Source organism: Schistocerca americana, chromosome 3 (assembly GCF_021461395.2).
Source record: "Schistocerca americana isolate TAMUIC-IGC-003095 chromosome 3, iqSchAmer2.1, whole genome shotgun sequence".
NCBI lineage: Eukaryota > Metazoa > Arthropoda > Insecta > Orthoptera > Acrididae > Schistocerca > Schistocerca americana.
Window position 1 is genome coordinate 780,045,584 of NC_060121.1, and position 19,816 is coordinate 780,065,399.

General features: G+C 42.3%; 1 protein-coding gene across 2 annotated transcripts in view; it reads left to right on the forward strand.

The window, feature by feature from the left end:
- LOC124605808 (laccase-6-like) overlaps positions 1–19,816 on the forward strand; it is a 422,826-nt gene that overhangs the window by 258,264 nt on the left and 144,746 nt on the right. For both annotated transcript variants that reach the window (XM_047137715.1, XM_047137716.1), the window contains exon 4: positions 18,361–18,571. In XM_047137715.1, the coding sequence (XP_046993671.1) occupies positions 18,361–18,571 (211 nt within the window). The remainder of the gene's footprint in view (positions 1–18,360; positions 18,572–19,816) is intronic.

The window sequence follows — 19,816 nt, forward strand, 5'->3', positions numbered from 1 at the left end:
CCGATTTCCTTCCCAATCCTTCCCTAACCCGAGCTCGCGCTCCGTCTCAAATGACCTCGTTGTCGACGGGACGTTAAACACTAACCACCACCACCATCAACAGGTGTCAGCGTGCGGACCATTCAACGAAACATCATCGGTATGGGCTTTCGGAGCCGAAGGCCCACTCGTGTACCCTTGGTGACTGCACGACACTAAGCTTTACGCCTCGCCTGGGCCCGTCAACGCCGACATTGGACTGTTGATGACTGGAGACATGTTGCCTGGTCGGGCGACTCTAGTTTCAAATTTTAACGAGCGGATGGACGTGTTCGGGTATGGAGACAGCCTCATGAATCCATGGACCCTGCATGTCAGCAGGCTACTGTTCATGCTGTTGGAGGCTCTGTAATGGTGTGGTCCGTGTGCAGTTGGAGTGATGTGGAAACCCTGATACGTCTAGATACGACTCTGACAGGTGACACGTACGTAACCATCCTGTCTGATCACCTGCATTCATTCATGTCCATTGTGCATTCTGACGGACTTTGGCAATTCCACACCCCACAAGTCCAGAAATGCTACAGAATTGCTCCAGGAACACTTTCCTGATTTTAAACACTTCCGCTGGCCACCAAAATCCCGAGACATGAGCGTTATTGAGCATATTTGGGATGTCTTGCAACGTGCTATTCAGAAGAGATCTCCATCCCGTCGTATTCTTGCGGATTTATGGCTAGCCCTGCAGGATTCATGGAGTCAATTCAGCACTACTTCAGACGTCAGTCGAGTCCATGCCACGTCGTGTTGCGGCACTTCTGCGTGCTCCCTGGTGCCCTACATGATATTAGGCAGGTGTATCAGTTTCCTTGGCTCTTCAGTGTACGTGCGTGCACGACGAATCGACTGACTGTTGACATTAGGATGGCGCAGGGCAGGTTCAGATTACACCCACCAGAGGGTCAAAAGGTCACTATAACATAGATGAGTAATCTAGGATGAGAAAATGTGGGCGTTTACCGTAAGGTACCGTTACAATTCCCACGAACCGTGATGCAATACGATATTGCAGGGTCTGCGTTAGTAAGAAGTACGATGCAGTGTCCTTTCGGACATACATACATGCATATGGAACTTTGGGTCTGGCTATCGATCACGTAAAGCGGAAAATCCGGGTTCGAGTACCGGTCCGGCTTATAATTTCCTTGTCGTCATTCTACTATACAGCTGAAGATTATACATATTGGCAACTCCGAATGCATTTCATGTAAGTTATGCAATACACGGTGCTTCAGGAGAAATTGTAACTGTTTGGGAGGTAGAAGTGTAGACAATTTCGGATAAATCATTCCATATAACGTGCGTCCAATTTTTGTTTGTTAGAGAGATACAGCTGCTAGAGCGTCACCCAATTGTTAGATACAATTTATACAGGCATCAGCTTTACAATTTTTTAGTGCTCGAGTAGCCCGGGGCGGAATAAGCCCAGTCAATTAAGACCAAAGAAGGTCGAATCTGGGAAATAATTCGTGCCACCGCAAATTCTTGCACATTGATAGGAGGGACTGCCATAAACGACACATTAGAAATACTGATCGGTGGATGCTGAGTGTGGGAATGGGGGTGCGCTTGAAGGTCAGTTTTGTATGTTTCTCTTGAATAACTCGAAAACTGCGGTCTCTAGCGAAAACGTATCCCAGTACAACATTTCATTACATTAAATTTCCCACAAAATGGTGCTGTTCGTTTTTTTCTGTAGGACTAATAGTTTGGGTGTAGCGAGCGAGAGAATATGAACAGCTCGCGCGTGGTTTTTGAAAGCCAGATATAGAAGTGCAGGCTGCAAAACTGACATCGATAGGGGAAGCTAAATCACCCAGCGTAAAAATCAACTTTGAAAAAGGACGTGAAACATAATATAAATATATACACACACACACACACACACACACACACACACACACACACACACACACACACAACCTTTCACATAAATTATTAATTTCAAGCATAGCCATAACAGTTTAGAAATAGTGATTTTTTGCGTGAATATTTTGCGTACGTTAAGCTGTATATAGTTGCAAATGACAAGCTGAAAGGAAAAACACACACAGTAAAAGCGTAATACAGCAGGAAAATCACACCATGTGGTAAGAAGGTATGAATACATAATTTTATGTGCTCTTCAGAAAACAGTATAAACTTATATTTACATGTATTTAAACAGTAAAGAACATTCCTTGTCTTCGACAGCCATAATAATAAAAAACCTACTGATGATGCTGCAACTGCAGTGAAACATGTCTGGGACAACAAACGAAATTGTTTTGCTAAAGGCGGACCCCACTCAAAAACATAGGTTATTTATCATTTCCTTTTTGCTTAACACCTTAATGTGAGTATTTGTTTGGGTGTTTCTTAAGTAACTACCGTTTTGAAATACACAGTTTTCTATTTTGTTCATGGCTGTAATTTTCAGCAACTATAGTATATATTTTTCAGACTAAAATTCATTCTTCAGTTGCAAATATATTTTTATAAAGCTTTACCGGTATCGACAAACAGGAAACCGGCTGCAACAGATTACATCATTCATGCCCCTTTTTATCATCCCCTTAAGCAAAAATTGGCATTCGTCCACGCTGTGATCGACCGTATTACTGAGGTGTCCGTAACCCCTTCTACTTTTGCTGCAGAACTTAATAACTTGAAATGTAAGCAGTCAAGAATGGATATCAAGCAATCCTTGTACAAAAACTTTAGAATAATAAAACCAATAAAAGTATACATTTCTCTGCACTCAATAAAAATTGCCTTACTGTTGAGAAATACACTACAATCCTATTACCAGGTGACATTGCACATTGTATAGCAAATTTATTTAAAAACATGACATCAGTGTGTCCTTTACCACCAATAATGCTACCAAATTGCTGTTTATATATAATGAAAAACCTTCAATAGAAAAATTTCTCGAATCTGTATAAAATACAATGTAATATATGTCCGAGATAGGACAGATAGGAAGGGCATTTAAGACCCGCTCCCGTGGGCACTTGCTCAACAAAGACGGCGAGAATTCAGATAAGTCAATTTTTGCAGCACATCTCAAAACAGAGAAACACACACTTCCTGCCCCATCTTTTGACAAGGGCTACAAAATGAACCTTTTAGAAGAATTTTTACTATATAAACGTTCGCACTGAAATTCAAAAGACTTGGATTACCAGCTTGCATTAAAAAACACAAAATTTTGATTGCATATCATCTCTTATAAAATGTGAAAATTAGCCCTAAAACACACTATTTTGATTGCATATCATCTCTTATAAAATGTGAAATAATGTTCAAATGTATGTGAAATCTTATGGGACTTAACTGCTAAGGTCATCAGTCCCTAAGCTTACACACTACTTAACCTAAATTATCCTAAGGACAAACACACACACCCATACCCGAGGGAGGACTCGAACCTCCGCTGGGACCACCCACACAGTCCATATAAAATGTGAAAATTAGCTCATTCTTTTTATATATTAAAACTATATATCATGTTTTTTTTCAAACTTATTATGTATAACTTCTTTGTATACCATGATTATATATTTATGTGCTTTTATGTGTGTTCCTAGCTGCCAACTCAAGAACTTGACATATGCATAACGTGATTCAGTTACCGCAAATTGTCAATCTGTGTTTACAATAATCGCATATAATACGTGCATTTCTGGACATACCATGGCATTATCCTTCTATAAAGAAGACGTGACATCTGCTAAACCATTACTAAGTAAGTTTCTGTAATATACTTCTTTTACTTCACATAAACGTGTAGCCAAGCGCTAAAGATTTATAATATCCCTAATTTTTTAGGCTTCTGAAGATGGAAAATTAATTTGTCGAAACAGGTAAAGCGTAATAGAAAGATATTTGCAACTGACGACTGAATTTTATTCTAAAAAAGCAGACTTTTCTTAGCAATTTTATTTTCGCATGAAAGCCTGTACTTTAATCTACTTTTCTACATGATTCCCACCAATATTAAGGCACTTATCATACCGTACAAACAGAGTTGAATAACATCATCGTAGAAATCTGCACCGGAGTATAACTTTAAATAATTTAAATGTTGTGTAAGAACTGAATGAAGAATACTTTTTCAGACTTATGAGTAATGGGATAGTACAGAAATGGGCGAAGGTTTTTAAAGATGGCCGTACGAATGCGCATGATGAGTAACGAAGCTGACGACCTTCAGTCATTACTGACGATTTGGTGCATCTGTGAGAATACTTGAAAATAAATAATTTGTCTCATCAGATAAAAGGAGAATGTCTTCATACGGAAATGTCAACTCGAAATACAACTGCTTACTATTCACAGATCAAATGCACATCACAGTTTATTTTGTTTGCAACTCTGCTGTTAATATGTTTCGGTGACAAAGGATTTAGACAAATAAGACGCTCCTACCTTGGGGCGAACTGGAATGGAGTCTGATACTGCAACCTCTGCTTGGCTAAATGTGTGACTATTATTTCTTGAATTTCTCAAAATTTGTTAATTGTTATAACTGATGACTCTAATAGGTGATGGATGGAAGTATTGTAGGAGTTTCTGGAAATAAAATGTAGGCGGAGCAGTTTGTGGCGGGATATTCAGAAGAGGTAGATAATAAATGCCCACAGACTCTTATTTCTTTGATATAATACTCTGAGTACACACGTGAACAAATCTGAAATAGTTAATTGTTATTAACCACGAAATATTTGTCTCTGGAGAAATACAACCATGAGAATGATCACTCCCGAAATGCACTGGGCAAGCAGACGCACATGGCAGCGAATATAACTCTCCGCCGAGAATGAGGGTCAGAATACAGAGAGTTTGAAATATGTGAGAAGTGTGTAAGGACACTTGTTTCTGTGTTATTCGATTTTTGCATGTACCTTCTTCTGTTAAATACAATTTCTGCTAGAGACAGAGCGTCTCATATTCCTGTTTGACATTCATGTTGCTTCTTGTTTCAATAAAATAACATTAAACACTTACGATCGTGACTTCTGACCTACTCTGTACATGCAATTTGAACTTACTTCTGTATTCATCCTTTGGTCTCCCTCTACAATTTTTATCCCCTCCCTCCTCCTCCGCCCCCCCCCCCCCCCCAACATTGCCCTCTGTTACCAGACAGACTTGTACTTTATACATCAGGATGTGTTCTAGAAACATTTGCAGTCAAGTTGGTCCTTAAACACATTTTCTCTACAATTCGATTCATTTCCTCATCATTCGTTATCCAATGTATCCTCCTAATCTCTAGTATTCTTCTATTATACTACTTCAGAAAAGCTTCGAGTGCCGTCTTGTCTGAGCTGTTTGTCTTCCACGTTTTACCTCCTTACAAGACTATGCTTCAGACAAATGCCTTCGGAAAAGATTTAAATTTATAATAGACAAGCGACTTGCCCAGGATCTACACGGGTAGCATTAACCATCTGTGGCCAGAGGACTTGGCTGAAGTAGCGGTGAAGTTGTCCACTGGTGATAACGTTGTTTTATGCATAAAATTCCGTGAACAGTGTTAGGTAGCTGAATATCATCCGTATAATATAACTGAAATGATTTAACCAGTGTACGCCAAGAAACTTCTTAAGAATCATGAACGTTATCTGCCCCAAATATAATTGGCGCTTAGCTGACATCTAGTGGCAGCAATGGAAGCACACCATGATTAATTAATGTGTGTACAACCAATGTAAATATTGTATGTGAATCGTGGGTACACGCGTGTGTATGATTGAATATGTCTGAATTTTTGTAGCATATCATGTCTCGTAGACTGGCTGAGTGGATCATGTCCGAATGCCTCAAATAAAACAAAATGAAACGGAACGACACATGCCCGATGTAGATGTGTAGCCCGTGACAGCACTCCTCATATAAACCATAGTATGCGCTGACTCATTGTTCAGATTCACTGCCGATATTCTTTGTTCCAGCCTCTTTGTAGCAGACTTATTCTAACTGCCACGCAAAGAATCGTATCAGCATCTACGTGTGATTGAAGGAAAGCAGAAATCTGTAAAATCTTTTATGTGAACGGGTCAAAAGTGCATCCTTTGCTGAAGTAGTCTATGGGAAATGCTTTACGTTTTGCATAATGTGAGACAAGCAGTCTCAAAATGTAGTCTTTTGCGAAATACACTCCCCCCCCCCCCTCTCTCTCTCTCTCTCTCTCTCTCTCTCTCTCTCTCTCTCATCATCTGTAGTAGTCTTCCGAAATTTTCTCGTCATCCGCTATGAGTTTCTGAATGACACTCCATCCTCTATTTTTTTTTAAGGTGTCATGTCCCGGTCCTTCTGCTGTCAGTGTATCAGAGGAAGCAGAGCACTCAGTTTGGTCATGGCTAAATCTCTGAGGAGAGCTTTCAATCCAAGAATTCTGTGGTTCAATGCTAGATGAAATGGCATCATTACACACCAGCGGTTCACAAATTCATCATAGTTCAGCCAATTTGCACGAAATGTTTATGAATTATATACACAAACATTCTTCATAAATCAGTCTACCTATCAGTAAAAACCTTATCAAAACTCCTGCGATTATAACGAACATATAGGAAGAGGCGACCAGGAAACTTGAATTTATTCGTTTAGAGAAGATGTTAAAGAATCTCTCTTCTTCATAAATGCTTTTCTCACTACTACACGTCTGCATTTTATATATTCACAGACTTTCGGTCGAAATCAGTTACTGACTGTAGTCCAGTCAGCATCGTCAAAAGCTTTCTCTAAATCTACAAGTGCCATAAATGTAGGTCTGCCTTTCATGACTCTGTCTTCTGACATTTCGTTAGAATAAGTATAAATAATTACGTTTTGCAAAGGCTAGCCTCTACTGAAATACGAGGATTGGAACTTTAATAGTGGCAACTATTTATCTACAGCTCGTACAAAATAGATACGTGTTTCAAAATTTTACTGACCTTCAAAGTAGTCACCAGCATTGTGTATAACCCGTTGCCAGCGATGTGGAAGTCGTAGGATACTCTTAGCAGTGCCAGTTGTGTTGACAGTTCGAGCGGCGCGGTCTATTGCCCGACGAATTTGTAGTAGTACTGAAGCGAATCCCGTGAAGTGTTTCCTTCAGTTTAGAATTCGAGTTGAACTTACGAGGGCTTAAGTCACGGGAGTGCAGTACGTGGTATAGCACTTTGCAGCCCCATCAGTCAAACAAATCAGTAAGAAAAAAAATGGCTCTGAGCACTATGGGACTCAACTGCTGTGGTCATAAGTCCCCTAGAACTTAGAACTACTTAAACCTAACTAACCTAAGGACATCACACACATCCATGCCCGAGGCAGGATTCGAACCTGCGACCGTAGCGGTCGTGCGGTTCCAGACTGTAGCGCCTTTAACCGCTTGGCCACTCCGGCCGGCCAAATCAGTAAGAGCTTGCACTGTACGTGCTTGACCGTTGTCCTGCAAAATGATGGTTGGGTCCTGCAGAAAGTGTCATCACTTCTGTCTCTAAGCTGATCGTAGATTGCGTTCCAAAAATGAACACCCTGTACTGTAAGCTGGAGTACGAAACCGGGACAGGGAGGGTTCTCTTTTCAATTTATTGGCTTTTAGGCCGTGCCTATCCACCCATCTTTCTATTAGTGTCAATTATAACGATACAAACGTAAGAGAACACAGTTTCCAGTCCGTAAGTGGGGAAATTCTCCGACCCTGCCGGGAATCGAAACCGGGTGCCTGCGCTTAGCCATCCACTGCGACGACAGCGCAGCTACCGAGGCGGACGACAATGCGTTAATTTACTCTACAGTAACTAGAGACCAGTGGGTGAACTTTGGGGAAAAAGGCTTTCTCCGGCGCTGCGGCCAGGGGCCGCATTTCCTCACATGCGGCGAAGATCGCCGCAGCTCGGCGGCGGATGGTGCAGACTCTGCCCCTGCCTCCTCTGAGAGAGCTGCACCTCCTTTCTCTCCATTGTCTCCGGAGGAAATGAGCTCGCCAATCACGAGCGGCCCATCACAAAAAGGGTGACCTCGATCTGCGCTGGACAGGCAGGCACGGACTTTCCGCACTGCGCATCCAGAGTTACAGCCGGGAGGATGTGGAGCAAAGACGTCGTCGCGTGGTCCAGTTGTCCTCCGCAGACGACGTCCTGCTGGGAAAGTAGGCCAAGTCGCTCTAGATAGTGACCTTGCTTGTAATATGTGCAGCAAGTAAACAAGGGATTTCAAAAGACTCCATTAGTCTGTGTAGTGCCCCGTTAACGCACCGGTCTCATAAGTCGGGAGAATCAATTTTCTAATCCAAGTACTAACACTGATAATAAACAGAGAACACAAACGCCACAAAACTCCACAACCAATACAGATACTACACCGGACACAGAGCAGAAACATTTGAGACTAACAAAAATAAGTGGAACACCTTAACAAACACACGCAGGATAGCAAATATATTGAAGAGAAAAGGATTACACATAGCTTACAGACCAAACAGATACCAGTCATGTTTACACACACACCAGTAAAAAAACCAAATACGTACGATCGGATATGTACCAGTTCGAATGTAAAGAATGCAAATCAGTGTATTTTGGAATAAAAGGGAGAAATCTCAGAACTAGGTATAAACAATACATAAGAATCTAGAAGAATGAAAATAGGCATTCTACATTTTCTGAATACATGATAAAGCTGAAAGGGTACAGTACCGCCCGACATTGAAAATAGGTACAACATACATCATTATTTTTGTCAGAACAACACATTTGTTTTGTAAAATAACTCAATTTCAATTAATACAGCGAAGCCGGATACCAGTGTAGGAAAGAATGACATTTTATTTATTTAATTGATCACATGTGCACTCCCACAAAATAAATCCCTACATCCAGTTTGGTGAGATCTGTGAAATGAATGAATGTATGGTCGTCTGCTAACCGCAGATAGTGAATGTGAATATATGATCATCTTTGAGACGATCCTTTGGCCACCTTTGGTGGGACCAAAGAGATGAAACTTACCTGAGCTTTGAGCGCCTGAAATGTGGCTGACCAATACGGTAGCAAGGTGCTCCCCCACTTGGGCAGAGGTGCGAGAGAACCTGAAGAACGGCCATGTTTCAGCACTCTGCCGCTGGATCTTGTGCTGTTAAGACCTGTCTTAGTTGTGCTCCGTAAAGACAAAAGAGTGGAGACATGGTATGCATGTGGAATATTTAAGAGTAGTTTGAAATAATAATTTCTCTATTTCAGGAACTTTTATGGGGAGAATTAAATATCAGGCAGGTAATATCAATGGGATCGTAGTAATGTTCGGAAGTGACCAACGGTCACAATGAAACCACGTGTAGCAATAAGTTGAAATACTTCCGTGTGCTTAAGTTAAGCTGAATTACTAGCGTGTGTACTATAAGTTGAAATATTTAAGAAATGGCGTGTGCAGGACTTGAAATTAGTGGCGAGTACTTCCACGTGGTGAGTACTGTGTGAGTCTCAATCTGTGTATGAGACAAAGGATAAAGAGAAGTACTCGTCCATGGTATCAGTTGAGGACTCGCGTGTGTGATGAATATGTTCTTAATATTACTTTGCGTGATATGATTCCGTGTGACGCTAGATTCAAACTCTGAGAGAGAAGCAAGGTGAGTCGGCCGTCCAGCAACGCCACTTGGCTTGCATTGCACAGGAAGACATGCTTATATCTCCAGAGTTCATAGTAGGAAAGTAGAATTACAAAGTGGGGCAGTGTCGTGTGAAACTGGGATAAATACTAATTGGAGTGGAAAAGCTAAAAGTGATAGTGTTGTGACCATTTATTGTATTGTATTCCATGTTGTAGTGTGGTGTATGTCATGTAATTTGGGTATGTGTGGTTTGCATGGGAGAGTAGCAAGGTAGTTTCAAAAGATTAGTGGGCTATGCTTGTTCCTTCTGTACCGCTCGATCTGGAGAAAAGTTTCGTGATGATGATTGTGAGAGTCGAAGTGTGAGATATAATAAAAGATCCACCATCCTATCCAGAAAGTGCACTGTAGCGTTAAATAATTACGAGACCATAAGGTACAGAATCACCAATGTAAACCCATGCCCACGGGGGCGGAATTTCTCATGTGTTATTGTTGTAGGTTATAGAATTTGTGTGTTTAGGTTATAGAATTTATCGGAATAAATAAGATAGTGAAAAGAAAAAGATAGGTGGACTTTTCCTTCGAATTGTATGTTGTCATGATGTCCCGAATTTATAATGTGTGTGCCATTCATATTCAGTGCGGTGGCCACGTGTTGATAAAAGCCGTTAAATAAAAGACGAAAAGAGAATGTGGTATTGCCAGTGCGTAGTGAACAGTCAGGGTTCTGTAAATTACTGATAGTCAGAAGTGCGCTTCCGTTGCGTATTATTCATACAGGAGGATAATTTGTAACTTAATTGAGAGTACGAGAGTTCATATTACTCGATAAATAAGAATGAATCCACTCGCTTGGCAGACCACCCATCTTGCAGGCCTGACTGCTTGATGCCACAGTATGAGCAAAGCATGTGGGTGCCTCTCAAAGCATAAGCATGAACAATACGGCATGGAACGGGTATGAAAATTATTAGAATAAAAATCGCAACAGAAAATTCCAAACATTACTCGAAAATTTTCTCACAGAAAGAGCCCCCGCGATGAGCAAGACATAAATAAATGTCCTAATTCACTGAGAACGTTAGCCACCGAGAAGTAGCGATAGCAGCGTCCCAAGTGGACAGCAAGCGACACTTCTGAACCCGATACTGGATGAGTGCGAATACTAACGTTTATATTGATTTGAACGTAGTTTTTACAATAAGAAGTGTATGTAGAGTCATAAAAATTGACAATAATTAAAAAATTACACCATATTTGTGGTGTTTCCCAACACAGGAGAAACTAATTCTACACTTGTTGCTAAATCTGAGCTACCAACGGCAAGAATCTTAATCACATTCGCTTTTGAAGCAAAAGTAACTACATTTATAAAAATATTCGTGTGTTAGAAAGTCAAATAAAGTGTAAGGAATGGCGAATCATTGAAATCCATGAAAAAAATTTGAAATGTAAAGGAAAGTGCCTACGATAATAACAACAGATAATAACAGAAATATATGCTTCTCATACATAAAATGTGTTTATACTTTCTTTCTTTCAGCGGAATAATTTGCAAATATAGACATATTCGAAAACATTTATTTAAGAATTAATTGTAGCTTATGTCACTGAATCAGTGTGATTCCGTTGTTTTTACATGTATTTCACGATAATTCATGTCTCTCGGTAACTTAATAACGCATGGAACGCAAAAATGTAACAACTGTTCCGTTAATTAAGTAGAAACAATTAAAAACAAACGCTATCCTTGCGATGCATGTGCCAGTTTTCTCACCGCTTGGAGCGCAAACGTCGCTGCAGCTGTCAAACTGTAACAACTTTCGCACCAGTGTGTGTCGTAACTGTGTTCTGCGACTGTTGGCAAAGCTATAAACAGTACATACAATAAAAAACACACCTTTTAGAAAAACATACAGTGAAAATCAAGTATTTAGACGAAACGTACACGCGAACGCTGAAAGTTAGACGTCCTGCATTACACAGGGCGAGATAAAATCCAAGGAAACATATGTGAAGGGCTTATTTCTATAGTGGTACAAGTCCATTTTTGTTCATATTGAGATACAGAGTCCTAAAGTTAAATGAGCGCAGAAAAATCTGCTGTTGCGATAACAGAAATATTCAAGCATATGGCTTCTTGCTAGAGATGAACCTTTCTTTCTGTTTGTTTGGATCATTAATTTCAGAAGCATTATAGGCAGAAAAGTGGAGGTAATGGACTTGTACCACTATTGAAATAAGCCCTTGATGTGATAGCAGCGTCCCAAAAAATCGTAGGTAGGATCAAAGAATAATTTAATCTTACGAAACTTGCTCTACAAAATGTTGTTTCTTACTTAACGATAAGAGAATATGCAACGCATTTATTACAAAATAAAACAAACATGCGATACAGACCCTCGTGGTGCTTCATAAATAAAAGGCAGTAAAACGTGTATAGCCTAAAAACAGTATCTTATTTAGTTGCATAGACGGACCAGACTCCAAGAAGACGATAATAATGGTAATAATATACAAGAAACTATGGAAAGAAAGAAAACGTGGAAATGACTTATCATTCTGATTCAACTTTCGATCTTTTTCCCTGCGTCAGGGAAGGAAAATACCAGGCGTGTTTCTTCAGTTTCCTCTCCAGTTCTTCTCCATCTCACTGTGCTTTCTGCCTCTGATAATATCGACATTTGTTAAACTGGAAAATTTACTTGCCGAAATTCTATCTAAACAAACTGAGCAGCGACTGCTTTTATTTTGTGCATATGAATACGTCGCTTAATTGTGCTTGATGGATGTCAGAAAAGATAGCGAAGTGTTAAAGACAGTCTTTTGCGTACTCAACAAAGATATTGTGCAGAGAGAATAGCTGACTTAGTATGGGATATGAAACTTGATTAATTCAAATGCGACAAGCGCTCACATGCAAGTGACACAGATACTCTTTGCAAAAATCAAGTTGGTGTATGAGGTTCACAGGTTCTAGAGCGATGTCACCACAGAATACGAGTCCAGTCTGTAAAGCTCTGTCATGTCTTTTCTGATTATTTTTAGATTAATTTTTGCGGATTTACATAGGGAACACCCTACGTTACAAAATAAATTTGACCACGTGCCTAATACGAACGTGTGTGTCTTATACTTCTCAAATGTAAAGTTATTCCATTGAAAATTGGAAAATGTCGTTTTGAAACAATAACTGTACAAGTCAAATTACTTTGTTTTATTGTCCCTTTAGCATGTAACACAATTCCCTAACGGCTAAAATCATCCATTCTTGTGTTAACAGTTAACATCGTTTCGCGTTCAGTCTGAAGTAACCGTCGCCACGCTGTTTCCACATTAATTAAACTGGTAATCACTGGCCACGGAAACCTTTTCATTTACTTTCTATCATCAACATGTTCCTCCACGAGAATTACTGATTCACAAATACAACACTGTTTCAACCATAAATCTCATAATCAATCCCACGCGCCTTTCCGCGAAATAACTTAGTTACCGAAACACTTTGCTTCTACGATGCGACTAAGGACTTTCAAATTTTAATTACCTTGAAACTCCCTGGCAGATTAAAACTGTGTGCCGGACCGAGACTCGAACTCAGGACCTTTGCCTTTCGCGGGCAAGTGGTCTACCAACTGAGCTACCCAAGCACGATGCTGGCAGAAGTAGAGCTGTGAGGACGGGGCGTGAGTCGTGCTTGGGTAGCTCAGTGATGGAGCACTTGCCTGCGAAAGGCAAAGGTCCCGAGTTCTAGTCTCGATCCGGCACACAGTTTTAATCTGCCAGGAAGTTTCATATCAGCGCACACTCCGCTGCAGAGTGAAAATTTCATTCTTTAATTATCTTTCTTTCAAATTATTCTCACTACTCGTGTTTATCGGCGACTGATGACCTCAGCAGTTAAGTCCCATAGTGCTCAGAGCCATTTTTTTTTATCATTGCTGGTTCTTCCAGCTTTAGAGGCAGTTTCCTACCCCAAGGACAAGCGAGTGCACAGAATCTTTGTCCGCTCCTCTGCCCTTGGACAAGACTATTGGCAGAATGAAGGTGTCATCTTATGCCGGTAACCTTCGGCTGCCAATCCTGATTACTAATCAAAATTTAAGCAGTGGCTGGATTCGAACCCGGGACCGAGGACGTTTTGATTACCAATCAAAGACGATACCCCTAGATCACGGGTTTACCGTCTTAAATTAGTTTTACAGGTCTAAGAACCGATCTTCATACGTAAACTCAATAAAAAAATCTGTGTTGCATCTCGATCCCATTCATGTGAGAATTCTGACGGTTGGCAGTGCTTTTAGCTGATTACCACTGGCACGTTACACAGTCCAGTACGCTGATAGTTCTATGGCTTATAAACTACAGTCACTCGAGCCGCACAGCGCCAATGTGTCACGAAGCGGTCAGCCATATAGGAAAATTCAGAAACCAGCGTAACTGCGTACTTACTGAAGTATTGCCGTGCAGTCATGATTCACAATATCAGAGTTTACAGCTACTTTAATAGCCTAATCTTTGAAGACCTACCTGCTGGGTCTAGGCGAATAAATCCGGATTGTTACTGTTTGCTTCGCACAAACACGAACACGGCTTCCCCACCAGTCAGGCGGGAGTGTCTCTCGAAGAGAAACACATGTACCGTTTGTGGAGGAGTATGCTAATAGGGCGCAGCGTCCGCTTTCTACTGCAGCCATCTCGCCGGCTTGTGTCTTTCTAGGTATTCTGTCGCTGTCTTACTCTCTAGAAACAACTCTACTTCCACGAAAACGTCAGTTTTATAAGTCTGAGGAGCTAATTATTTAAAATTTTAAGCTGAGTTTGTCTTTTGTTACACTAAAATTAACAGCATTCGTCGGAAGTCTAGCTAATGTTTCGTAATTAAAGCACGAATAAGAGGGCGTAGTATCTGAGACACCGGGCTCACATTCGAAAGAACGGCGGTTCAAGTCCTCGCCCTAGCATCCAAATTTAGATTTTTCGTGCTTTTCGTATACACCTCCAGGCGAATGCTGGAAAGCTGCTTTGAAAAGTACACCGCCGGTTTTCTTTTTAAGTCTCAGTTTGCGCTCCATCTCTAATGACCTCGTCGACGGGACGTTAATACCTGATATTTCTTCCTTTCTTATGATTCAATTAAAAAGAACCAAGTCAAATGAAATGCATTGTTATATTGATTAATTCGCATTCGTATCGTACACTTCATTGGCTCTAGCAGGCATATTTGAGCCAGCAAGAACTTATTAAAAATATCTAAGTTGCAGTTGGTTCGACCGCTCATACGAAATTTTTTGAATAACGATAGTGTGCCGCATGGCTGTCGAAACTGGGATTGGTATGTCCTGCTGCACTCTTCTGGTTGCGTAGCGATTTCCAGGTGTATGATATAACCTTGTCAAACGGACATAAATAATCTACAGTCAAATCTTACTTCGGTCGTACATTCTTAAAATGCAGTTGGATGGTCTAACTTCAAAATAAATAACATAGGACCTAACACGTGCTACTTGAATAGCTGTAAGGTAACCAGTGGTTGTAAACAATTGAGTGAAAGTAATTGAATTATATGTAACGACTGCTTTTCATGTAATTTTTCTATGCAATCGATACATTGTACAACTTGGCTAGCGAAAACCCAAAAAGTGAGAATGAGGGTAGAACATTTCCGCTTTCTCACTTAGGGAATTAATTTGACTGAGATGTTGCAACGGATCCCTAACGTACGATCACTGTCACAGGGAACCTTCCTGATAATTCTACTGGCCATTTCACTCTTTGTATACTATTCTAAGCCTGTCAAAAGTATCTATGAACACAATGACCACCGAACAACATATCACATCACCTTGTGAGGCACATGATTGAAAGCGTTTTTCCAAATCGAGAAAAATCCGATGGTGGGGCTTTCCTTCCTATCTGTATTTTTATTTAAGTAACTTTTTACTAGTGAGGGTACCTTTGTCCCACTCATTACTTTTGTTTAAAATGGCTGGTGCTCCACCTACTTGCACTATTTTGTACTAAAAGTACCAGTTTTGTTACTTCTGTAATCTCTAGTTAGTATTTCAGTTTCTTTCCAACTTCCTACAAGCTTTTAGTTTTTTAATTATCCTTTAGTTGCGTTGGCTGTGAAGTGAGCTTCTGTGACTGCGTCTGAAGTTGAACAACGCCAGGTTAATATAAATATCTTGATATTTCAAAGTAAATCTACAATACTGAATTAACACTGTTTGTTTTGACTTCATATTAACATTTGATTTCCTTCTGGCACGATCTAAATTTACCCAGAGCACTAGACAAAGGACAAATCCCCAGTTTTAGAAGACTGGTCTACATTTATCCTGAATGACTGTAACTTTGTACCAGAATTAAAAGTTTAATTTCATTCTAATAGGACATAGTTAGGATACATTTTTCGCTTTTCCAAGCATTCAGTAAGCATAAATGTAAAATATTATAGTGTTTGTTGCGATGTGTAATTTATTTTGCATTCAGTCTTTTAAGAAAATGGTACAAAGCTATCCCGACTGACTGGATGGGACTGAAAAAAATGTATGCAAAGTGCATGTGTGGTATCACGTTATTATACCGGTGCGTTGAACCTACCGACATCGGACGTGACTTCGACACATGACGTACTCAGGTTGAAGCGTGCAGCGTCCTTCGTGTGCATACTGAGATAAAACATAATATAGACCATTCTTGCTTCTATATTATCTTTCGGAATGTAGCCTGTGGTAACAGACTTAACGGTAGCGTGGCCCCGATATCTAAGTAAGATTTGAAGGTGACGGTACCATTTTAAATTGACGAACAAAACGAATGTGATCTCACGAGAAAAACTATAATTCTTAATGGCGTGCTTTCGTATGTTCAGCCGAGTTGTTGATTCCATTTATACGCACGACACTTAGACAATCACCTCTTCCATAGGAGTGAGTTGTTTTGTTATGCGTACTCGCTGCGCTTGGCGTTCAACGCTGAGGAGACTGTCAAATATTGAGTGTTTTTTTCAGGTTGAGGTACAGCGTCACCGGTGGATCTCGGTCTCACTATCTTAGTGCAAGGGTAAAATTGTTCTATCCTACAATGATGACATTCCAATGACATCATTGGAGTGCGTGTTGAAGGTGTGGCGTTGTGATTTGAAGTCCCATACCACCCTCCGGCTATGGAAGTTCAAGATAGTTTGCAATAGGTAACACAACTACATAGATAGTGATATTGGGGGTGATATGACGGTCGACACATATCGAGTGGTCGTATCAAGACTGACACTTCATCAGTGGCTGTACAGGGGTATCACTAGCTACGGTCTGAATCTGATTCCTCGAGGACGGTGGGAGGAACAGGGTGAGCCGGCCGGAGTGGCCGAGCGGTTCTAGGCGCTACAGTCTGGAACCGCGCGACCGCTACGGTCGCAGGTTCGAATCCTGCCACGGGCATGGATGTGTGTGATGTCCTTAGGTTAGTCAGGTTTAAGTAGTTCTAAGTTCTAGGGGACTGATGACCTCAGAAGTCAAGTCCCATAGTGCTCAGAGCCATTGTTTTGAGGAACAGGGTGATGGTCCCAGTGCCGGGGAGCCGTGGTGCCGATGTTGTGTAAGCCACTGACCGTGTCGGGCCCTTTGTCATGGAGACGCCTTGCCTTCTCTCGAATGGACGTCTTCAGAGTTACCATGTTTGTTTCCTCGTGGAGGATAACTACCCTCGTGAGGCGAGGGGCAAGGGGGGTTCACCGAAGCAGCTTATTCTGCAGGCGCTGGAGGGTCTGCATCCCGGAGGAACTAATCGTGGCCCACGCGGAGGAGCCATAGATGAGGGAAGGGTAGACAACCATCCGGTACAGTTGGAGCTTGGTTTCTAGGTTCAGTTCCCTGGTGTTCAACAGTGGGTGCGACGCTTTTATCGCCTTCTGTCCTTTTTGGGTGACGTATTCTGCATGTCGATGGAATAGTAGTTTTTTATCCATGCGGATACCTAGATATGTGTCTCGTGGGACTATGGGACGCGGACGCCTGCAATAGTGATGTTGTGGCGGAGGATTGAGCGCCGTATGGTGAAGGAAGTATTGTCGCTATTGGGCGGCTGTTTATAGCCGAACACGACTCCCAGCAGCAGGTGCGCTCTTTGATGCTAATTTTTTTCTTAGATCCTGCGCTTTTACTCCATGAAACGAACATTCTCTTGGCTGATGGCGAGCAGTCCCTAATATAACCGCGAAACAAATTACGACTTGTATATGTGGTTCTCGGGCGAGACGTCGGATGTCATAGTGAAAACTCCACAATATTTCGTCACCGCAACTGGCCGACACCTTCAGGTGCGACGAACAGACTGCTAAGGCAGGACCAAAGCCCCCTGTTTATGCCAGTCTTAGGCAGGAATCGCGTGCGCCGAAGTCTTTGGTTCTTCATCTGTAGGTGGCGTTGCTGTCCTTCCAGCTATCTGTTGATATCGTCGCTATTGTCCATCGAATTTGGCGCCTCCACGCATGCGCAATTCCTGCCTAAGACTGGCATAAATAGGGAGCTCTGCTCCTGCTTTAGCAGTGTGTTCGTCGTACCTGAAGATGTCGGCCAGTTGCGCTGACGAAATATTGTGGAGTTTTCACTATGACATCTGACGTCTCGCCCGAGAACCATATATACAACACGTCCGTCGGGAAAGCGTCAAGCAACACAAAGTACGACTTGTGTGTTGGTGACCAGTGCGCGGTGGTGTTGCAGGTGTGCGAGAACGACATCCTGCTGGTGGAGCTGGAGAACCGCGCGCCGGGCGTGGAGCTGTCGGTGCACTGGCGCGGCCAGCCGCAGCGCGAGACGCCCGCCATGGACGGCGTGGCCGGCGTGACGCAGTGCGCGGTGCCGGCCCACACCACCTTCCAGTACAAGTTCCGCGCCGCCGCGCCCGGCACCCACCTGTGGCACGCCTTCACCGGTAAGCGCCGCGCCGCCTCTCCACCTAGCAAGCGCTCCTTCCTAAACGAAGCCCAGGAGTACTGTTCCAATCTACACTACTGCCCATTAAAATTGCTACACCACGAAGATGACGTACTACAGACGCGAAATTTAACCGACAGGAAGAAGATGCTGTGATATGCTAATGATTAGATTTTCAGAGGATTCACACAACGTTGGCGCCGGTGGCGACACCTACAACGTGCTGACATGAGGAAAGTTTCCAACCGATTTCTCATACACAAACAGCAATTGACCGGCGTTGCCTGGTGAAACGTTGTTGTGATGCCTCATCTAATGCGTACCATCACGTTTCCGAGTTTGATAAAGGTCGGATTGTAGCCTATCGCGATTGCGGTTTATCGTATCGCGACATTGCTGCTCGCGTTGGTCGAGATCCAATGACTGTTAGCAGAATATGGAATGGGTGGGTTCAGGAGGGTGATACGGAACGCTATGCTCGATCCCAACGGCCTCGTATGACTAGCAGTCGAGATGACAGGCATCTTATCCGCATGGCTGTAACGGATTGTGCAGCCACGTCTCGATCCCCGAGTCAAGAGATGGGAACGTTTGCAAGACAACCACCATCTGCACAAACAGTTCGACTACGTTTGCAACAGCATGGGCTGCGGTTACCCTTGACGCTGCATCACAGACAGGAGCGCCTGCGATGGTGTACTCAACGACGAACCTGGGTGCAAGAATGGCAAAACGTCATTTTTTTGGATGAATCCGGGTTCTGTTTACAGCATCATGATGGTCGCGTCCGTGTTTGGCGACATCGCGGTGAACGCATATTGGAAGCGTGTATTCGTCATCGCCATACTGGCGTACCACTCGGTGTGATGGTATGGGTTGCCATTGGTTACACGTCTCGGTCACCTCTTGTTTGCATTCGCGGCACTTTGAACAGTGGACGCTACATTTCAGATGTGTTACGACCCGTGGCTGTACCCTTCATTCGATCCCTGCGAAACCCTACATTTCGGCAGCATAAGGCACGACCGCATGTTGCAGGTCCTGTACGGGCCTTTCTGGATACAGAAAATGTTCGACTGCTGCCCTGGGCAGCACATTCTCCAGATCTCTCACCAATTCAAAACGTCTCGTCAATGGTGGCCGAGCAACTGGCTCGTCACAATACGCCAGTCACTACTCTTGAAGAACTGTGGTATCGTGTTGAAGCTGCCATGGGCAGCTGTACCTGTACACGCCATCCAAG